Genomic DNA, 23993 nt, shown 5'->3' on the forward strand with positions numbered 1-23993 from the left:
ATAAAGGGAAATTAATTGCGTTCCCCATTTGATAATTGGAGTTTTTAGTCTTTGGCACTGGATAAGGGTTGGGGAATAGAATTTTTAATTGGTTTGATAGAAACACAGACACAACGTTTTTTTTCCTTGGAATCACTCATTCAGTGATTCTTCAATCTAAATTAGGCAAATGTTCAATACATTTAAAAAGAAGCAAACATTAATTCAACCAGCTAATCTGTGTGGGCTAATGTCCACCAGGTACAACAATTCACCAATCTGTGATCAATCGGTCAGTGGCCATAAGCTAAAAATGATCATCAGAGTTCTACTCGTGCAATATGGTCCTTGGCAATGTCTACCTGTCTGAATTAATCAGTCCACCATCGGAGGGACCGGAAGATCCCGCTAACAGGAAGGGCTGGAAAATCACACCCATTGATACTTTACAACAGAGGCAACATTTGTATTACAGCCCTTCCTTTACTTAAATTATCATTTACCCAAAACAGTGGCAAAATTTAATACAATAATTAATAATTCTGTATCCTTATACAACCAGCTTAAAAAAGACCAGGGGCGAAATTCTCCGGCCCCCAGCAGGGTCGGAGAATCGCCTGGGGCCGCCGAAAATCCGGCCCCCACCGTGGCAGAGATTCTCTGCCACCCGGGAAGTGGCGGCGGCGGAATCCCGCCACTCCGATCGGCGAGGCCCCTGCTATGATTCTCCGGCCCGCATGGGCCGAAGTCCCGCCGCTGGGAGGCCTCTCCCGCCGCCGAGGTTTGAACCACCTCTGTAACGGCGGGATCAGCGGCACGAGCGGGCCCCTGGGGTCCTGGGGGGGGCAGGGGGCAATCGGGCCCCGGCGGGTGCCCCCCACGGTGGCCAGGCCCGCGATCGGGGCCCCCCGCTCAGACTCCGGACCAGTGCCCTGGGTGCACTATTTCTCTTCCGCGGCCGCCACGACGTCCGCCATGGCGGAAGCGGAAGAGAAACCCACATCGCGCATGCGCCGGTGGTGACGTCAGCGGCAGCTGGCCACTGACGTCACCGCCGGCGCATGCGCCGACCGGCGAAAGCCTTTCAGCCAGCCCCGCTGCCGGGTGCGCCGTTTTTTTGCGCCAGTCTTCAGGTGCCAACCGCTCCGGCGCGGGGCTGGCCCCCAAAGGTGGGGAGAATTCCCACCTTTGGGGAGGCCCTACCCCTGAGTGGTTGGCGCCACTCCCCTACGCCGGGACCCTCCGTCACGCCGGGTAGGGGAGAATCCCGCCCCTGTTCAGTATGATTAACCACTGAAGCGATTAAAATATTTCTTCTGGAAAACTTTTCAAAAGAATAGCCAACTGATCGAATTTAACAAATGTAATTTCATGCATGTTGTGCAGCCTTTGCAAGATGGGCATGTTAGGTAGATTTGCTGCGCTAAATTACCCCTTAGTGTCCAAGGATGTGCAGGTTAGGTGGGGTTATGGGGTTTGTGGGAATAGGGCAAGGGATTGGGCCTGGGTGAGGTGCTCTTTCAGATGGTCAGTGCAGACTCAATGGGCCAAATGGCTTCCTCCTGCACTGTAGGAATTCTATGGTTCCATGAGCAGCACTGTTTTGTACCTACACAGTTGTTTGTGACACCTTGAACATTCCTGAATTTTATGACCAACGTAGTGTAAGTTATGATGGTCAGAATTTTAGTTGAATGAAAATAAAAATCTTTCAAAAAGAATGTGCTTCAGTCAAGGCTGTGGAGGCTCTGTGAATATATTCAACAAGGCGAGGACATGAGTAAACACAGCTATTGCTGCCCTAAATTAGCTGAGCACAATAAAATACTATAACTGGCAGCTTTGAAATTGGCATTAATGAAAGTAGATCATGGTTATCACCTTTTGCAAGATAGACGGTAAGTAATTGCCTGTTTTAAACATAGATTTTCTGCATCGTGGGGTCTGTAATGCATGTGAACCTTGTAAACACAGTGCCCTGGTGCACTATTTGATGATTTATTTCAGTCTGTTGCCAACCTCCTGCCCCTTTGTTTAAACCTATTAAACTATGGCTGTCTAATCAGATGTTCCATATCCAACTCGGAATGATGGATCTTTCCATCCTCCACACATTGGAGACTGTAGAGGCTCTTTGAATACGTTCAAAGATTACCACGGGCAGAATTGTCATGGCTGCCTCCAGTAATGTTTCCCCATCAAAGTCAGTGGATCTTTGAATGGCTTGCCGCTTTTTCCGGCCCTGTCCTAGAAACGGTTTGATCGAAATGAGATTTATTTGAAAGTTATTAATCTCTATAACTTAAAATATAACTCTGGGATGCATATTGTGCTTTGTGCAGTTTCAGAAGGCTCTCCAGGAAGCATGTTGTAAGGAGGGCTGTCAATGCTATGTGTTTGCCTGTCTCTCAGAACTCATGAACTTTCTATGAACATTCCAGTTGGTAAATGGAATGGACAAGTCCCTCCTGTGTTTCTTGTTCACATTTTCTGTATATTTCCCTGTTCCAATAACATTAACTTTGTTGGTCTATGTCACACAGTTTGTCTTTTTCACATTGTTGGCTGTGTGTACACATGTCTGAGTCGCCATACTATGTGTAGGTATGCCAAGTAACATTCTATTACTATGCCTTGCATTTGGTACTTTATTCTTCATTGCATGACTGTAACCCGCTTACAGTCCAGGATGGATTACATACCTCCTGAACATGCTTTTAATATTAAAACAAAAGGCTTAAGTGAGAATATTTAGAGGAAGTAAATAAAAGCTGGTGAGGAACTTAAAATACTTTTGTTATTTTAGTATGTTGAATAAAATTGCAGAAGATTTTACTCAGCCAAAGTCTTGTTTCTAGTATTTTCATTCAAATCTACCAATTTGACCCAAGTTAATGTAAAGGCTGTCCTGTACATACAGACTGCAACACATCTAGTTACAAACATATTTATTGAGCTACTCTGCGAAGACAGTGCTACTTCTGCTATATGTTCATAATATAAAGCACCCTGACACTGGTTTACTTGCAGTTCTATTTGATGATTTTTGGAAAATATTTTGGAGTTTAACATTGCATCATATAATTTTAGAACATAACCAGTTTCTTGACATTGCTATTTTTAGTTGCGCTCTTATTGTGCAGCCCATGCACACTTTTCCCCCATGAAAATTAAAAAACCCTGAGAATTGTAGGTAGAGCAGTCAGGCTGTGGTTTGGAAGAGAAGATTCGACATGTATCTCTGTGCAGTAAGGGTATACAGCTGGATTCCTTAGAAATCTCAATATCTCAAGCAATACATTATTTTAATGCATGCTTTCTTCCCAGTACTTAACCATAGGCCACAAAGGACCACTGGTATCTTTCTCCATCAGAGGGACACAGTTAGTTTTATATAGCCTGGGGGGAATCACTCTACAAGCATGGGCGAAGGCGAGGAAACAGGTGTCCTTGAACTACCTCAGCTGGGACAGGGATTAACCCTGACGTTGGCGTCATTCTACACTCTAGCTGTCTAGCCAACTGAGCTAACCTACTCCCCCACATATGTTGACCAATGATCACTCCGAGAGTCAATGTTCCTCAGGTAAATGTTCATTAACATAATACAGTAGTAGGCATGCACTGCATCTCATTTAGCCAGGAAATTTTAACTCTCCCAGATTTGCAAGAATTACATGTTCTTTCCCTTTCCCCCCTCCTTCTGAAGATGATAAAAAAGTACAACTTTGTACAGAAATACACTATGAGTATGTTAGAGCTGCAAGCTTTGCAGCAGTGAAGCTGGGGGGTAGTAACTTTCTTCTTTAGGAACTTGTGCATTTGAGGTTCTTTATTTTGGATTTGTAATGGTTGAGATCTGTGAGCTAGTGTCTCATCATTGCTATTCCAAAATGTGGATCTTATATCACATTGGGAGAGTAAAGAGGGCCACAAAACATTGGATGGCGCAGTGGTTAGCACATTTGCCTCACAGGGCCAGGAACCCAGGTTCGATCAAGCCTTGGAATACTGTCTATTTGAAGTTTGCATATTTTCCCTGTGTGTCTGTGGGTTTCCTCTGGGTTCTCTGGTTTCCTCCCACAGTCCAAAAATAAGCAGATTTGGTGGGGTTCCAGGATTACAGGGATAGGGCGGGGGAGTGGGCTCGGTAGGGTGCACTTTTGGAGGGTCGGTGCAGACTCAATGGACCAAATGGCCTCCTTCTGCACTGTCGGTATTCTATGTTTTATGAGTCCAATGCGGAATTAAAAGAGCAAGAATTAGCAGTACAGGGACCTAATGTATAATTGGCTCTGAATATGAACCAACCAGAACTCAACAGGTAACTTCTTTGTGAATAAAAAAGATGCTTGGAAGCCCCTACTTTAGTGATAATATTCGGTGAGTATTAGTGTGATCACTTTTTAAGGCTTGCATTCCACCAGGAGAAATTGCTAAACATACTGGCCATCATTTAGCAGTTGGTCACAGGCACAAAACCCATAATGGCTGCTTAACCATGCGAGCGGCGGGATTTGCGCCAGCAAGATCTCAGTTTGAGATCTTCAGCGTCCCTGCTGGTACTATGATCAGGTTCACGAATCCAAAAGCCCCCCCCCCCCCCCCCCCACCACCACCACCCCGATTTTGTGGTCATCAGGGATTCTCCGCCCGTTGCCGAACACGATTTTGGCGTCGCAGATGGGAGAATCCACCCCCTCGTGTTTTTTCTAAACAAAGTTTTTTTTCTGCTGTGTTTCCTCTGTTCTGAATGCCTTCCTAGAAAGACCAGGTTCTCTGTCTGAGTGCTGCCCTCTGGTACCCTGGCAGTGCCATGGGGCAGGTCCTGAGGTTCTGGGGGAGGGAGTGAGCTGAGGAAGGGTAGGACCTGAAAGGAGAGGAGGCTTTAGCGAATCCATTATGCGGTGTCACGTGGGGGTTCCTTACCAGTGATTAGGGGGGGATCTTGCCAGTGATTTGGGGAGGGGCCTGACCAGGGATTGTGGGTGGGATGCTGTCGTGTTACTCTGAGATCAGGGCGCCGTTTAAAATTGGCACCCTGATCTCTGATGATCCAGCCTTTCTGCCTTCTTCAGGTCTCACGGCGCATATCACCCCTGCCTCCAAAAAACTGCTGTAAGTGTGGTTGGACTACGATCTGGATCGTACCAATCCACCCAGTGGGAACCATACCTCGTTTCCCACCAGAGCCCACAGTTAGAAATCGTTCGGGTGAATTCCGCCATTAATATTTAAGCCAATCTGTTTGAGGGAATCTTGGCGCCCCAGTTCACAGACTCGGAAATTTGAAAACCTACTCCTAAATGACACTCGGGAGTTAATTATTTGCAGTCCTTATCTGAGCCACTAGGTGGAAATAAAGGTGGTTGGGAATTCAGACCATTAAATGGAAGTGTTCAATTAGAGCATACTTTCGACTTGGGTTATTGGCTTGAGGGATTCCCATCACACTTCTGTTGTGTTTTTCCTTGTTCATCACTCACTTCTTGAGAAAGGAAAACACACTATACTTTTTATGGTAACAATAAGTAAGATTTACTTTTGGATAGGGTTCGATTCCCGGCTTGGGTCACTCTCTGTGTGGAGTCTACATGTTCTCCCCATGTCTGGATGGGTTTTCTCCGGATTCTCCTGTTTCCTTCCGCAAATTCTGAAAGACGTGCTTGCTAGGTGAATTGGACATCCTGAAATCTCCCTCAGTGTACCCAAACAGGCGCCAGAATGTGGCGACCAAGGGATTTTCACAGTAACTTGATTGCAGTGTTAATGTAAGCCTACTTGTGACAAGAATAAAGACCATTATGACATGAGGTTATGTGTTTTGTACTACCACACAGCTGAGCATTCCCAAAGTGATTTATTGAATGCAATATTGATTTTATTTTGAATGAGAATGAAACATTGGCTGAACCTATTGGAGTGATGAAATTCAGATTTGCTTACTTAACTATATTTTTGGATTGAGACGTGTTGAGTAGGAAAACAGCTCCAACATAGAGAGGGCATCACGCTTGCACCCTTAAATCAATGCTTTATAGAGTCTCTTTTACCTAATAAATAGTTTCTGATTAAAATGGCATTGTACAATTTCAGTCCACAATTTTCAGACTGTAATCATCTCTTCGAATCTAGCTTGTTCAGAAGACTGTAATGAACAGGTTTGGCAAAAGCAAAAATATTATTAACCTTTTTCCTATTGTAAGTTTCAATGTTTTGTGGCATTCAGTATTGCTTGACTTGGCACACCTACTGTTGCTCTGCCCTGTTCCCATCAATTACTCTACCCCAACACACTGGAGCTCTTCCATCTTTCTTCCCCATAATCCTGCTGCTGTTTTGTTCATAGGTCTGATGACAGTGACTCCTCTCTCTCGGAGGTTCCCAGGTACAAGTTTCTTTTGTCACCTCTTGCATTGCACAGGCCTCTTGCTTCTGGTCTGACTGGGCCACACAGCTGATTGCTTTGCTGTTTGCATGTTACTATTTGTGTTACATCTGGTCAGCACTGCATCTTGTACCAAAAACGCAACACTATTTGGCACATTAGTTGGTTGGTTGTTGACTACATTATTGCATATTTTGGATGGAGCATTCTAATGTAAGGATGGTTTTATTTCTCTGTCTGGTTTTTGGTTTATGTATTTTTTGGTTGGGCTGATATGCATGCACCTTTAATTTGGTTTTGAGACAGTCAAAATAGAAGTTATCTGTCCATGTTTGTTATGTTGGATCATTGGGTGTTGGTAATTTTTCATTGGAATGACTAACATGAACGAATGGAATGATTGGATCCAGGTCAAAGAGGTTAAATAACTGTGTGATATAATAAATGATGAAGGAGCTGTGCTCTGAAAGCCAGTGATTCGAAACAAACCTGTTGGACATTAACCTGGTGTTGTAAGAGTTCTTACTGTGTCCACCCCAGTCCAATGCCGGCATCTTCACATCATGATATAATAAAGTTTTGGTTCTATGGATTCACTCACAGGGTTAGTATCAATGTTTTCAAATTCAGAATGAAGGTAAGGATTTAAAGACCAATGTTATAATTGTTCAAAATATATTTTCCCAAATAGCTCTTGTCTACAACACTGCTCTGTTTAGTGATATTGAATGTTACAGCTGCAGCTTCCATATAAACACATTTACAACTCATCCTTACCATCAGACATCATATCAATTCACACATGACAATAATTGAAATTAACCATTAAAAAAATTCTAATGAGCTGTTTTGTTTGTCATGACTAACAGCAGTATTTTAGATTTACTGGTGTTAAGCACAGATCGCTTAAATGAAAACCTAGCTCACAGTTATTATGCTAAAATGCCTCACATTTGGGCCACAAGAGGTACTCTTTTGAGATTGACATCTTTTTGGCCACTTACATAGTGGATCGCATGCATCCTATCATCAGGAGCTTTCCTTTTATGGATCAATATCTAGTTAAATGATGGTATTTCCTTGGAAGTGAAGCAATTAAACTCTTCATCCTGTGTACTGAATTCAGTGCACATGTTCAATCCCCATTTCCCCCATCTTCCAAAATGTGGCTGATGAGCTCTCCAGTGAGATGACCCATTTTCTGTGTAAGAATGTGACACCATGCATCGATCATCATTATGAGGTAATCAGTGGACACTAGTGAGCTATCAATTTAAGTACAGTCCTGGAGTTCAATTTTTTTATCCCTTCCAAAAAGTGAGTTCTAACTGAAGTCCGATGCAAGTGCTTTGGTCATGCTTTGTTCATTATTGGAACTGCTGATGTCCCAGTATACTTATTGGAACCAGGCAAGGTGGTCCCCATATGAAAAACAGGTAGCATAACACACAGGCAACGACAGCAATCAGTCTTTACTCCATTTCATGTGAAAATAAATTCTCAGGAATAAACTTGTACAATAACCTTTTTTGGTAACTAGCAGTTAACATGGCGTCAGAAGGAGAAGACCCTACCTGGCCAACCTCCTTGACGAGTTCAAGGAATTGACAGCAAAGTGAATTGTAGAAAGCCCATTGATTGCACCTTACCTTCTAAAAGTCTTTTGACAAAGTTTCACAAAAAAGACCATTCATTGAGGTCAACATTTGTAGAGATTTAGTGTAAAGCCTGGGAATAGCTCAGAATCCAGTTGAAGGATAGGAAATAACAAGTACTCAAGAATTAATGAGTAAAGTGACTCTGGACTCACTATTAGTACCACTACTGTTTTCACTTTAAATGTCAATTACCTGGATCCACAAACTCAGAGTGGTCAGATTTTCATTTGTTGATAAACAAGGAGACTTTCCAGATCTGAAGAGGTAGCTCAGAAAATAAGAAGCAAATGGAGTAAAAATGTATATCTCCACATGAGGAAATATTTCCAACCAATACACAAAAGTAATTAATAGACTGTTGAACAAAACAACAGAATATAAACAGAGGAGGTAGTCATTAAATTTCACAGTGGTTAATCAGACCACACCTTGAATACTGCATTTAGTTGTGATCACACTGAAACAAGAGCACCCTGGAACACCCTTCAACCAGACAAAATCGAAGTCCTCAGCAGAGGGCTCAATTTCTGCACCACCACCAAAATGGAGCCCATCAGTCTCACGGCAGACATGGAGGAATTCATCAGGCGAATGAGGCTCCGGGAGTTCTTCCCCAGACCACAAGAGGTCGATAGCGAACCCAATGAGACAGCCAATGAACCGGAACAACAGACTGAGCGATCTGCGGTGCGGCAACCGAAGAGGAAAGAGTCGAATTGAACCCCTCCGGAAGGCCGCTGCCCTAGACTCGACATGTATGCTCAAGCCGTCGGGAGTCGCGCCAATGCCAGATTCATCAGTCGCATTCACAAGACAAGCTCCGAACGTCTCCCAAGCACAACGCAACACCATTCGCGCTCTCAAGACCAACCGCAACATCGTCATCAAACTAGCAGAAAAAGGAGGGGCCACAGAACGGACTACTGCAAAGGGGTGTACCGACAACTCAACAACCAGGAACACTACAGACAGTTACCCGCAGATACGACCAAGGAACACACCCGCCAAATCAACAGACTGATCAAGACCTTGGATCCAGACCTTCAGAGCACCCTACGTGCTCTCATCCCACGTACTCCCAGCGTTGGTGATCTCTACTGCCTCCCGAAAATACGCAAGGCCAACACAGCAGGCCAGCCTATCGTATCAGGCAATGGGACCCTATGTGAGAACCTCTCTGGCTACATCGAGGGCATCTTGAAACCCATCGTACAAGGAACGCCCAGCTGCTGTCGCGACACAACGGACTTCTTACAGAAACTCAGCACCCATGAACCAGTTGAACCAGGAACATTCCTCGTCACAATGGACGTCTTGGCACTCTACACCAGCATCCCCCATGACGACGGCATTGCTGCAACAGTCTCAGTACTCAACACCGACAATTGCCAATCGCCAGACGCAATTCTGCAACTCATCCGCTTCATTCTGGATCACATAGTCTTTACCTTCGGCAACAAGTTCTTCATCCAGACACATGGAACAGCCGTGGGGACCAAATTCGCACCTCAATATGCCAACGTCTTTATGCACAAGTTTGAACAAGACGACCTCACTGCACAGGACTTTCAACTGATGTTATACACCAGATATATCTATGACATTTCTTTCCTTTGGACCCACGGTGAAGAATCACTGAAACGACTACAGGATAACATCAAGTTCCATCCCACCACCAGACTCGCCATGGACTACTCTCCCAAATCGGTTGCATTCTTTGACACACTCACCTCCATCAAGGACGATCACCTCAGCACTTTGCTTTACCGCAAGCCCACAGATAACCTCACAATTCTCCAGCTTCCACCCTAAGCACATTAAAGAAGTCATCCTCTATGGACAAGCCCACCGTATACACTGGATCTGCTCAGACGAGGAGGAGCGTAACAGACATCGACTGACGCTGACCGATGCTCTTGTAAGAATGGAATATGGCGCTCGACTCATCGATCGACAGTTCCAACGCGCCACAGCAAAAAACTGCACTGACCTCCTCAGAAGACAAACATGGTACACAACCGACAGAGTACCCTTCATCGCCCAGTATTTCCCCGGAGCGGAGAAACTACGACATCTTTTTCGCAGCCTTCAACACGTCATCGATGAAGACGAACATCTTGCCAAGGTCATCCCCACAACCCCACTACTTGCTTCAAACAACCGTGCAACCTCAAACAAACCATTGTTTGCAGCAAACTACCCAGCCTTCAGAACAGCGACCATGACACCCCTGACATGGCAATCTCTGCAGGACACGCCAGATCATCGACATGGGTACCACCATTACACGTGAGAACGCCACCCACCAGGTACACGGTACATACTCGTGCAACTCGACCAACGTTGTCTATCTCATACGCTTCAAGAAAGGATGTCCCGAAGCGTGGTACATTGGCGAGACAATGCAGACACTGCGACAACGGATGAACAGATATTGCGCGACAATCGCCAGGCAGGAATGTTTTCTTCCAGTCAGGGAACACTTCAGCAGTCAATGGCATTCAGCCTCTGATCTCCGGGTAAACATTCTCCAAGCCGGCCTTCAGGACGCGCAACAGCGCAGAATCGTCGAACAGAAACGTATAGCCAAGTTCCGCACACACGAGTATGGCCTGAACCCGGACCTTGGATTCATGTTACATTAGATTCACCCCCCACCATCTGGCCTGGGCTTGCAAAATCCTACCAACTGTCCTGGCTTGAGACCATTCACACCTCTTTAACCTAGGATTACCCTCTTTCTGGATCTGTAAAGACTTAATTACCTGCAAATGCTTGCATTCAGAGCATTGTCTTGCATCTTTGACTTTGTCCATATATATGTTTCTGGAATCTACCTCTTCATTGGCTCCGAAAGCTAGTGATTCGAAACAAACCTGTTGGATTTTAACCTGATGTTGTAAGACTTCTTACTGTGCTCGCCCCAGTCCAACACTGGCATCTTCACATCATACTGAAACAAGACAGATTTTCAAGCACTAGAGTTGTGTGGCTGATCCTGCGTTTAGATTACTGGAGTCACTTGGGCTTTTTGATCTAGAATGGAGGCTTACTAGAAGTGTTCTTGTAGAGGTTTATAAGATTGTTGAAGGAGTAGGGCGGCACAGTAGCACAGTGATTAGCACTGCTGCTGCACAGCGCCAGAGACCCGGGTTCAATTCCAGCTTTGGGTGACTGCCGGTGTGAGGTTTGCACTTTCTCCCTGTGTCTCCGTGGGTTTCCTCCGGGTGCTTCGGTTTCCTCGCACAGTCCAAAAAAGTGCAGGTTAGATGGATTGGCCATGCTAAATTGTCCCCGAGTGTCCAAAGGTGTTTAGGTAAGGTGGGGATATGGGGATAGGATGGGGGAGTAGGCCTTGGTAGGGTGCACTTTCAGAGGGTTGGTGCAGACTCGATGGGCCGAATGGCCTTCTTTTGCACTGCAGGAATTCTGTGATTCTATAATAGTACTTCTAAATTAAATCTTGGGAGTTGGTCAGGCCAATAAAAGTTAATATTGGACAGAAAGCTTCTTCACACAAAGATTGACCATCATATGGCACAGCATTCCAGATAGAGAAGTTGAGGCAAGGAAATCATTGGAGCCCATAGCAACAGGAGTCGACTATTTTGCCCTTCGAACCCGTCCCGCCATTTAGTGGCATTATGGCTGATCTGAAACCTATTGTTATATACTTGCCTTCGCCCTAGATCTCTTCGTACCCTTGCTGAACAGAAATCTGCAAATCTGTTTTAAAATTGGCAATTGATCTGGCATCAATTACCGTTTTCAACAGTTCCAAACATCTAACACCCTTTGCATGAAGACGTATTTACTTACTTCATTCCTGTAAAGCTTAGCTCTAATCTTTAGACTATGCCCCGTAGTCCTAGATGCGCAAACCAGAAAAATAGTTTCTATCTTCCCATCTGTTGACCTTAACATTGTGAAAGCTTCAATCAAATTACCACTAACTTTCTAAATTCCAAGGAATACAGCTCTCGCCAGCGTAACCTCTCCCTGTCATTTAAGTTTTGGGATCTCCGGTATCATTCTGGCAAGTCTGTTCAGCATTCCCTCTAAAGTCGGTATATCCTTCCTCGGGTGTGGTGCCCAGAAAGGCATACGCTACTCCAGGTTTCGTCGAACTATGGCTTTGTATAGCTGGAGTAACCGAGGGGCCTGTGAGCACCCAAAGGGAGAAGGATCTGCTGGAGCACAGTCCTGGGCCTTCCATCCAGGGGCCCTGGGGAGATGCACAGCCAATCTGAATACCCCCTTCCCGAGACCGGCGTTATTCAAGCACAGCGGACAGAATAGTGTCACTGACTGGCGGCATAAACCCTCTAGGACTCGGCCTCCGGAGGATATCCGCCAAGGGCATCTCCGGCAACAGGGCGTGGAAGGCAGCAGGCCGCCTCCACCCAGCGCCGGCCCTAGGGTTGCTGGCGCCCCGGGCAAGCTGAACTTCGGCGCCCTGGGGGGCAAGGCCAAGGGGGGGCGGACCCGAGGGGGGGGCGGACCCGAGGGGGGGCGGGGGGCGGACCGAGGGGGGGCGGGGGGAGCGGACCGAGCTGGGGGGCGGACAGAGGGGGGGCCAGCCCAGGGGGAGGGCGGCCCTGGGGGAGGGCGGCCACCGCGCATGCGCTGGTTAGCACCGGCCCAACTGCGCATGCGCGGGACCCGAGTCTGGCGCCCCCAAGCACATGGCGCCCCGGGCGACTGCCCGAGTTGCCGGTGCCTTGAGCCGGCCCTGCCTCCACCTCTGATGTGCATCCTAGGAACACACCGAGGTTTGCAAGATTAAGGAAGTGTAAGGGCACAGCATGTGCACAGGTAAAGTTCGGCAGCAGTAATTGGGGACATTGTCACTTGTCACATTTTGATATCTCATTACATTGAATAATATTGTTCTTCACCACTTTGATACCTCAGAATGTTTAACCTATCTCCCAGGAACATTGTGCTTCTCTCCATCAGGACGCAACTGTTCTCAGTGGACCTCCGTGCCAGCCATGGTTAGGCCCTCTCAGAACAAAAAGTTTCAGTCATAGTGATAGGACTGAGGCATGATTTAGTAACGATAGACCATCACCCTAATCCTCCTCTAGAGCAAAGGAACTAAGAAAAGTAGGGCTGCACCTCACTCAAACATGAGCTATGGAGTCAGCATGATGGCAGCAGACAGACAGGAGTCAGACATAAGCAGCAGCTGAGGAACATTACAGACCATTCCCCACTGCGAGTCATTATCGCCCTCCTGCATTGACAAGGCAGCAGGCACTCAACGACTCCACAACCCCAACACCCTGATGAACGATATCCGTCACCTTCACTCTCTGGCCATATAGGGGTAATGACATCCTGGGTTGGGGGGGGGGGGTTCACAATTTCGGGCAGCCAGCTCATCTTTCTCCATGAAGAGGGAGGCCATGAGGTCATAGCTAACCTTCCTCCCAATCTGCACCCTAGCTCCACCTGGCCTCCATTCTCAGGCTCCTCAGTGGGCCCACCCTCATTGTCGTCAGGCATGTCCTCCTCATTCAGACATATGTGCCACTCCTCGGGTCATCCTCAAGAAGCTTCTTGACCTTCTGAAGAGCCAGTTTGTGGAATGCCTAGACACAATGCGGGAGACCCTCTGGGGGCAGTATTGTAGGGCCCCACCAGACCAGTCAAGGCAGCAGAATCACATCTTCAACAGGCCTCATTGTACCTGGCCTCTGCAATAGTCTGGTGGCACTGGTGTTGTGAGCCACGACATGAAGGGATATCCCTTGTCCCCAAGGAGTCACCCCTGTAGCCTGGGGTATTCTTCGAAGAGTACAAGGACTTGTGACTGGCTGAGGATGCAGCTGTCATGCACATTTCCTGGAAAACGGACACACACGAGCATGAATGTACTTGTTCACCATACACCAGCTGGACATTGAGGGAGTGGAACCCTTTCTCCTTGATGAAGGGAATCCCCTGGCACCACGGGGAGCGAGAGTGACATTGGTGCAGTCTATCACCCCATGCACCTGTGGCAGAACAGCTATGTGCCCAAGCCCCATAGCCCTCTCATCCTGCTCGGCCTGGTCCAGATCAAAGTGAATGTAGTCCAGAGGTATTGCATACAGTGCATGCATGATCTCACGGATGCATTTATGGATGGATGCCTATGGAATGTCACAGAGCTCCCTCATGGAACCTTGGAAGGACCCTGTTGCATAGAAGCTGACAGCTGACATGGACTTGATAGCTACAAGAGTGGGTATCCTCTGCAGCCACATGAAATGAAATGCAAAATGAAAATCGCTTATTGTCATGAGTAGGCTTCAATTAAGTTACTGTGAAAAGCCCCTAGTCGCCACATTCCGGCGCCTGTCCGGGGAGGCTGGTACGGGAATCGAACCGTGCTGCTGGCCTGCTTGGTCTGCTTTAAAAGCCAGCGATTTAGCCCAGTGAGCTAAACCAGCGCCAATTCCGCAAGGACATGGCACAAGGGCCACACTGTCTCCTTCGTAAGGCAGATGGTGTTGGACCGCTCCACAAACGACACCTTCATGTCCCCTGCATGGTTGGTGCAGCCTCTGGCCCCTGCCCACGGCCCCATGGTCTTCCCTCGGAGCAGCAGACATTGCTGCTCGAGTCTGTGCTCCTCCAGCACATTGATTGGTAAGATAGCCCAACTCCACTGGCTACACCCCAATATGTTCGGAATCCTGCAAAGGATGAGACAGTAAAATACAGAGTCAGTTTGATGTCGCAGCTACTGACCATCATTATCTCTCCTGTCCCGTAGGCCTTCTTGACCAGGAAACAGCATGTCGCCGGCAGCGATTGCACGTTTTCTCAGGTGCCCTCCCACTTCCAGAACATGAGTGGCCCCGGCTTATACTTTCTTTTTTAATAAACATTTTATTGAGGTATATTTTGGTTTTACAACAACGTCAAAATAAACAATATACATGAGTCTATAAACATAGTGCAAACATTTTTTTTAAAAGCCTGCTACCTCCTTTGCAGGTCCCATCTTCATTAACCCCCTACTCTAAACTAAACTAACCCCCCTCCCCCCTTCTGCTGACAATTATTTTTCTGCAAAGAAGTCAACAAACGGTTGCCACCTCCAGCCGAACCCTAACAGTGACCCTCTCAATGCGAACTTGAGTTTTTCCAGACAGAGAAAGCTATCCATGTCAGTAAGTCAGGTCTCCTCCAAACTAAGCTTTGAGTCCCTCCAAACTAATAGCATCTGTCTCTGGGCTACCAGGGAAGCAAAAGCCAGAAAGTCTGCCTCTTTCTCCTCCTGGATTCCCGGATCTTCCAACACCCCGAAAATCACCACCTCCGGACTCGGTGCCTCCCTTGCTTTTAACACCATGGACATGACGTCTGCAAACCCCTTCCAGAATCTCCTGAGCTCTGGGCATGCCCAGAACATATGGACATGGTCCCTGGCCCCCCTGCACACCTTGCACACCTGTCTTCTACACCGAAGAACCTGCTCATCTAGGCCACTGTCATGTGAGCCCGGTGAACGACCTTAAACTGTATCAGGCTGAGCCTGGCACATGTTGTGGACGCATTGATTCTACTCAACTCATCCGCCCAGAGACCATCCTTTATCTCTCCTCCTACCTCCTCTTCCCATTAGCACTTCAGCTCCTCGGTCTGTGTGTCCTCTGTCCCCATGAGCTCCTTATAGATGTCGGAGACCTTCCCTTCTCCCACCCTCACTCTGGAAATTACCCTATCCTGAATTCCCTTTGGTGGTAGGAGCGGGAGGGTTGAGACCTGTCTACATAGGAAGTCCCGCACCTACAGGTACCTAAATTTGTTTCCCCTTGCCAATCCAAATTTGTCCTCCAGCTTCCTCAAGCATGGAAAGCTCCCTTCTATAAACATATCCCCCATCCTCGCAATTCCTGCCCTCTGCCATCTCCAAAATCCCCCGTCCATCTTTCCCAGGGCAAACCGGTGGTTATTACAAATTGGGGATCAGACCGATGCTCCCTCCACTCCCACATGCTTCCTCCAGACACTCGGGGCTGGTGGAGTACCGTGCCGGCGGGAACGGCAGAGGCGCCGTTATCAGCGCCCTCAAACTGGTGCCCTTACATGAAGCCGCCTCCATACGCTCCCATGCTGACCCTACCCTATAATAGTTACTGAAGTTTGGCAGCACCAGCCCGCCCTTTCCCCATCTCCGCTCAAGCATCACCTTTTTCACTCGTGGGGTCTTGCCCGCCCATACAAAGCCCGTGATAACTTTGTTAACCAGTTTAAAGAAGGAGCGCGGAATAAAGATGGGGAGACACTGGAACAAAAATAGGAATCTCGGAAGGACCATCATCATCACTGTCTGGACCCTCCCAGCTAGTAACAACGGAAATGTGTCCCAACTCCTAAAATCGTCCTTCATTTGGTCCACCAAACGGGCCAGATTAACTTTGTGTAACTGTTCCCATTCCCACGCTACTTGGAGGCCTAGAAACCTAAAACTTCCCCTTACCACTCTAAACGGCAGTTCCCCCATTTGCCTCTCCTGTCCCCTTGCCTGGATCGCGAACATCTCGCTTTTCCCCATATTTAGCTTGTACCCCGAAAACCGGCCAAATTTCCGCAGAATCCTCATGATGTCTTCCATCCCCCCCCACCCCCTCCCCACCCCACTGGGTCCAACACATACAGGAGTAGGTAGTCTGCATAAAGTGAGACTCTGTGTTCCACTCCCCCCCGGACCAACCCTTCCAGCCCCTTGAGGCTCTCAGCGCAATTGCCAGCGGCTCTATAGATAGCGCGAACAACAGTGGGGAGAGTGGGCACCCCTGCCTCGCCCCCCCCCCCGGTGTAGCCTAAAATAGTCCGATGTCATCCTATTTGTCCGTACGTTCGCCACAGGAGCCTGATACAGCAACCTGACCCAGTCAATAAAGCCCCGTCCAAATCCGAACTGTCCCAGCACCTCCCACAAATATTCCCATTCTACTCTATCAAAAGCCTTCCCTGCGTCCATTGCAACCACTACCTCCACCTCCCTACTTTCTGTGGGCATCATGATCGCATTTAGCAACTTTCTCACATTGGACCCCAATTGCCTTAACGAACCCCGTCTGGTCCTCCTCAATCACGTCCGGAACACAATCTTCAATCCTAGCGGACAGAATTTTGGCCAGCAGTTTGGATTCCACATTCAATAGGGATTACGGCCTGTAGGACCCACACAGCTCTGGATCCTTATTCAGCTTCGGAATCAGCGAGATTGTGACCTGTGACATCGTTGGGGGAAGCACCCCTCTCTCCCTTGCCTCATTGAATGTCCTCATCAAAAACGGCCCCAATATCCCAAAAAACCTTTTGTAGAACTCTGCTGGGTACCGGTCCGGCCCCGGGGCTTTACCTGACTGCATGGCCTTCAGACCCTCCACTATCTCTTCGATCCCGATCGGGGCCCCCAGCCCTTCTACCAGCTCCCCGTCTACCTTCAGGAAATTCAGCCCCTCGAGGAAATGCTTCATCCCCTGTGGCCCCGGTGGGGTTCCGACCAATGCAGCCTACTGTAAAACTCCTTAAACGCCTTATTCACCCATGCTGAGTCTCCAAGCAGGCTCCCAACTCCATCCTTTACTTTCCTTATCTGCCCCAGCCTATACTTTAATCCACTTAGACTCTCCTATAGCTTTCCGTCTGGGTTTCCCCTTTCTTAAGCTCGCTACATTGCTCCCAATGTCTGGATGCTCAGTGGTGGTTTCACGGTCCAGCGGGAGCTAGGAGGAGGCTGGTGTTCTCCCTCTGGGTCGGTGTGCCAAACAACAACTGCATCACCAATGGTGGCAAGTTTAGGTCAGGGTTAAAACTGAGAGACTGGAATACCATGAATTCAGAGGTACATCAGTGAGGGTGTGTTGAGAGGGAACAGAGATATTGAGATAGTCAATGTCACACTAGCTACTCACATTGTAAAGGACTGGAGAGGGTACCAGCTGTCCAGTGATATATCTCCAAGTCTGAATGGTATGTGTATTGGAGCTGACTGTAAGTTTGGGAGCTCCAATGCATCTGCACCAACTGTCCTTCAGAGAGATTGTGCCTTTGGGAGGTGCTATTGAAGAAGCTTTGGTGACTTCTTGTACTTCAACCTGCGGGTAGTGCACACTATAGCTACTTTGGGAAGGATTTTCCTGCCAGCTTCAAGATCTCAACACTGGGACCAAATCGGGATCCTGAGCCTACACATGCCAGAAGTCAGACTGGGGGATCTATTTTCCCCATATTCCTCCTAATTATCTGTCTCCATGCTCACAGTCCTATAAAGGACCTCGAAGGCACTTCAAAATGGAAGTGCCTCTGAAGCATATGTTAAAATTATTGATACATAAGGACTGTGAAGGAAACCCTTTTGGGCTGCAGGTGCATCCCTCTCCCTAGAGACAGAACTCCCTTCTCTGATGGAGCCCAAGCCCGCAGAAAGGAGACTCCATGAAGCTGGTGGCTACTGTGTGGTGGTGCTGGGGGTTGGGGTGGGTGGCGTCGGGGACTGTATTTGGCCAGAAAGCCATTTCAAAGTTTGAAGTCCCAATTGTTGAAGATTTTAGGAATAACATCAGGGATACCACAAATTGCAAGCATCACATCAGCTGTCTCAATTTCACTACTCGCAAGCTCTATCTCCCTCTGAACTAACAGCACTCTGTTCAGCAGCAAATGTGTTTACATTTGTAAAAGTGCAGCATTTTTTATTGCCGAATTTTACTTAGTATGAATGCGTATTCAATAGTCACAGAACTGGTGGAAATATACCAAATCTAGAAAAAATCATCATTTACTTTCTGTAAATAGTTCATATTTTATGTTGTGTGCTTCTAAATGTTGTAAAATCTCAAATCACATTTGAATAAGATTTATTAAACAAATATTGAATGTGCAGTAGTTCAGATCTGGAATGTTGGTGTTTGAGTGGTTGACCAACATCACATTTTATTTTCTTGATTTTGAAACGTAGTATAATATTTTCATCGAAATCACTCCATGTGGTTTTTTTTTTTCTTTTCATAAACTATCTCGAGAACGGCACTTATTTTCAGAGGAGTTTGTTAATCGATCATCTGTTCTTTTATCAGGGGTGTGATTAATCCAGTTGGTGGTGCCAAGGGCAGCAGGACTGCCCCACTCCAATGCATTTCTGTTGCTGAAGGGCACTCGAAACCCGTGCTGTGTCTAGATGCAACCAATGACCTGCTATTCACAGGCTCAAAAGGTAAGAACTCAGGGAGGGGAGGGGGTGTTGGGGGGGGGGATGCGGATGTGGAGGCTGGCCTGACACATGGGTGCTGAAGCTGACCTTCTGCATCTGAGATCACATCTGCGTTCTTTCCCAACCAACGTGGTGAACTTTGTTCCTGTCTGGAAGGGTTTACTGTAAGATTGGTCCGGCCAGTCTAAAAGCAGACTGACCGAAAAACGCGGGCACTGAGTGAAAAACCTTGCCCAAGAAAATAAAAACATCTTTCTCGCTCACGAGTAGGTGCTATTCTGAGACTGAGATGAATGAATGCTCTTGGACACAGTTAAATGAACTTTATTCTCCATTTAACTGTGTCATCCCTGACTTGGGAGCATCTCATCCTGTTGGAAGTGGGGTAAGGTGTTCCATGTCCAACTTCCACATAGTCTCGGTGAATTTTGCCCTTATATTTGAGAAAATAATACACTATCAAAATGAGAGGTCTCGGTTTGCCCCCCAAGAGGTCTGTTGCCTTTAAAATGTTTAGGTGAATGTTTAAAAATGTGATTACTTTATTTTGCTTTGATATAAGTAAGCAAATTTAATGTAATCTGTGGGCACTGACTTGTAGCAAAAAGGAGTATCTGACTCCTTGACTGTTAAGAGACTTGATTCCCATTATTTCTCAAGCATATTCAATCCACTTAATCTGATTTTGGGGGCATTTTGCCATTACATTTTATTATGCTTGTCAAGTTGCTTTCAATTTCCAGATCTGACACATGATTTTTTTTTCCTGCATTTGATTGCATATTACATTGAACCAGCAGATTACCGTATCAGATTCATGTGATGAGAATTGTTTCTGCTCAAAATAAGTTGTTTATTTCAGGTGTCTTTTGATTGCAAATCGCAGTCAGTGCCTGAAAATTGATTATAGAAATATTGACATTGAAAGGAACCATGCTTCATTTGATTATACAAACCTTTTATGATCTGCTATTTGTGATGCAATCATTAGCATTATTATAAGTAATGTATTTCTCACATAATTGCAAACGGTGCAGCATTATTTAATTGGAAAAATGATCTCCAGTTCCAGCAATGTCTAGTTGAGGAAGAGCTGCAGATCTGTTTCAGTTGACGTAGATACAATATCTGCAAGAAGGTTAAAAAAACACTTCTTCTCCAGGTTTGTCACTTGCTTCTCTCTCATATCATATGTCACGTGCACAGAGCTGTGCCAATACCACAATGTAACCAGGTGGTTGAAAGAGGTGGGGAGTGATGCAGATTAATTCTCTTTTCCATCTCATTTCACCATCTCCTGGAATATTTGGTTGAGATTGAGACCACCTGTGCGAGGAATTGCGAATGTTAGCCTCTTCGTTATCACGCTGTTGGACGTCAAGTTGCGCCGACATGTCAGGCGAATAAATATGAAAGTTAAGGCAGTGAAATTATAGGTATTCTCAACCGTTTAGATGAGGATAATTCTGAGGTTTGGGGAGAAAAAAAAGAAAAAATGGAGCAAGTGGAGACTCCTGTGATAACCAAGAAATATAGAAAACAACATCTAATATAAATGGAAAAGCTATATGCTTTAAATATTGGCTTGAGTCAACCTAGGATGGTTATGTTGTGCAAACCTTGTGATGCCATAGGTGACCTGTTGGATTGTGTACAAAGCTGTATATGTCACTGAGGAGGAGGCAATCTAGAAAATTGTTGTTGCTAGGCTGCCTCTATCTCGCAATTTTTGAAAGCGTAAAAGACAGTATGGGACCAAGATAAATGTGCAAGTAGTTTCTTTTTCTTTTTCAAGAAGACTTTCGTGTGATAATGTCGGTGTATGTTTCTCCTTGATAATTGAGAGACTGTTTAATAATGCAATTCTAGCTTAACATCCAAGGTCAAATTATAGGGTTTTTTATATTTCCTTGAGTATCTATAAAAATTTAATTTTTAATTTTGGATTCATGAATTTTCTGTTTCTTATTTAATTTTATAATTTGTCATTCATTCAGATCGCACTTGTAAAGTTTGGAATTTGGCCACTGGACAGGAAATCAGTACTCTGAAAGGACATCCCAATAATGTTGTCTCTGTCAAGTACTGCAGCTACTCCAGCCTTGTGTTTACTGTCTCCACGTCCTACATCAAAGTTTGGGACATCCGAGAGAGCCCCAAATGCATCAGGACATTGACGTAAGAAACTCGCATTATTGTCTAATGGAACACACCATCCATCACATATATGTTAAACAGCATCACTGATTCTACTTGAATTTTAGTTTTATTAACAAAAAAGTAAGAAACATGGAACAAGAGAAGTTTAATGCCCATCTGGTCCTTCCACAGAATGTTTGTAATCTGCTTGATCATAAACTGTGCCCCACTTTGTATTCTTCTCAGTGAAAGTTCTTGAAAAGCTGAAGATTTTGGAACAATGGAGTACTGTCTAGCTTTACCCCATTTAAATCTGGCTAATTTCTCTTTGCAAATGATAGTTCCTTGAGGTCAGCAGCTGACAGATATTCCTATCACATATAATCTTTGATTAGAATATCTTGCTGAAATATAGAAAGCTAACACGGTAAAAGAAGTGAGAGAACTCCAAGGTGAATATAGGAAAAGGATATTAGATTTGTAAAATGAAAACACAAAATGGGATAAATATGACTGGTTAGAAGTTTAAAGTATAGAAATTATGCTGAAGTTATAAAAGACAAAAAATGTTGAAAACGTAACTATATTTTCAAGAACATTTCAGTAACAAGCATAATATTAATCTATTCAACTATAACATTCCATATCTTAAAGGATTTTAAAATGTGCCAGGGATGCCTCATATGTTAAAGGTAACTCATGATTAACAAGTCCAATAGGCCTTGGGCGCGATTCTCCGCTGCCCACGACGGGTCGGAGAATAGCGGGAGGGCCGTCCCGACATTTTTCCAGACCTCCCGCTATTCCCCCCCCCACGGCCACCCCATGACACGAATCGCTGCTCGCCGTTTTTTACGGCGAACAGCGATTCTCTCCTGGCCAATGAGCCGAGTTCCCAGGCCTTTACGGCCATTTTCACGAACACAAACACACCTGCTCTCACCGTTCGTGAAAACGGCCGCAAAGTGCCGTTCCGGACAACCATGGCACCGATTGGCACGGCCGCCCCACGGCCGTGCCAAGGGTGGCATGGGCCCGCGATCGGTGCCCACCGATCGCGGGCAGCGGGTCCGATACCCGCGCACTCTTTGTTCCTCCGCCGCCTCGCAGGATCAGTCCGCGGGGCGGCTGAGGGGCATGACAGCCCGCGCATGCATGGGTTTGACACATATGCGTGATGATGTCATCCGCGCATGCGCGGGTTGGAGCCGTCCAATCCGCACATGAGTGGCTGACGTCATCGTGCGCGTCAGCCGCCATGACGCTTGGCGCGCGGGCTTGGCGACGGTCGCTAAGCCCGTGATGCCGTGCTTCGCGGGGCCGCGCTGCTAGCCCCGCCCGGGGGGGGGGAGAATCGGGTCCCGGGAGGGGGCGCGGAGGCTGCCGTGAAACACGGCCAGTTTCACGGCAGCCTTTACGACTCTCCGCATTTGCGGAGAATCGCGCCCCTTATTTCTTGGGATGGTGAAGTAGACTGTTGTAGAGAAATGGCCATTAATATTGAGGAATAATGTAGGAATTATTGGGCATTTAAAGTCGCTACAGTCCCAGATGACCAAAGGCTATTTTCCCCTTTGAGGGGAAGAGCTGACTGTTGGTGATTTAACCAGGGGGTCACCACACCTCAGGTGAGGGGCAAGCTTGAGAAGGTGGGGCCTTCATGAATAGCCTCAGCCGGCCCGGGAATTGAACCCACGCTGTTGGCCTCGCTCTGCATCACAAACTAGCCGTCCAGCCAACTGAGCCTGATTGAGGATTCCAAAAGGCTGGATGCAAGCACACATTGTGACACTATGTAAAAACTGCTCAAACTTGAAGCAGATCATTGCAGTCCCAATTAACATAAATGGGAATTAACATAATGGGAAACAGAAAATTTGAGTATGGAAGTGGAAGACCTTTCATAATGTATTTGCTGAATTTAGAAGATGTCAATGCAGTAAACAATAATGTTGATTTGGATTTGCGGTATGCTTTTGGCAAAATTTACACAAAAGTCCTCTGAATAAAAAAAAACCCAATCCCACAGGAATCTAGAATACAACATGATTGGATAAATTTTTAAACATTAAAAAACCCAGAATTCTTGTGAGAAATGCAATTCAGTCTGGAGTGTGCGGTATCCACAGTGCTCTCCAGATTCAGTAACTGTGCCTTTGGATTAGAAAATTGCATATCTCACTCCATTATTTAAGAAGCGAAGGAATGAAAAACCAGGAAAATGCAGTCTTGTGAGTTTGATGTTGATGCACCATCAACTGGGCTCGGGTCGTGAAGTAGTTCCAAACAACAGGCTTTAATACATTAGATGTGTGCCCGGCAGTACACGTACAGAGAAAGGCTGACTGCTAGCTGGTACGGGTTCTTATACCCCGCTTCGTAGGTGGAGCTACCAACCTCTCAGCCAATCGGCGGGTAGTCACATGACTAGCCTCAGCCAATTGGCAGAGAGGCACATGACTTGCCTTCAATCAGGAGGTTCCTCCAAGTAGGTCTCCTGTAAGCAAAGATCTCCCAGGCGTTGACATCGATGTTGCCTTTCTTGAGGTCAGCCTTCAGGGTGTCTTTGAAGCACATCCTCTGTCCTCTTGTTCGGAAGCCTTCCTTG

At 46.5% G+C, this 23993-nt stretch overlaps 1 protein-coding gene across 3 annotated transcripts in view; it reads left to right on the forward strand.

Moving 5' to 3' along the window:
* The window catches only part of kif21b (kinesin family member 21B), a 220108-nt gene that overhangs the window by 168641 nt on the left and 27474 nt on the right, over positions 1-23993 (forward strand). For 2 of the 3 annotated variants that reach the window (XR_005463373.1, XM_038819459.1), the window contains exons 28-30: positions 6329-6367; positions 19113-19249; positions 21244-21424. Coding sequence is in view for 1 of the 3 variants with exons in the window: in XM_038819459.1 (XP_038675387.1) it covers positions 6329-6367; positions 19113-19249; positions 21244-21424 (357 nt within the window). In the remaining 2 variants the exon portion in view is untranslated. The remainder of the gene's footprint in view (positions 1-6328; positions 6368-19112; positions 19250-21243; positions 21425-23993) is intronic. The other variant, XR_005463374.1, reaches the window with a different exon arrangement.

The sequence above is a fragment of the Scyliorhinus canicula genome, chromosome 15, assembly GCF_902713615.1.
Source record: "Scyliorhinus canicula chromosome 15, sScyCan1.1, whole genome shotgun sequence".
NCBI classification, from domain to species: domain Eukaryota; kingdom Metazoa; phylum Chordata; class Chondrichthyes; order Carcharhiniformes; family Scyliorhinidae; genus Scyliorhinus; species Scyliorhinus canicula.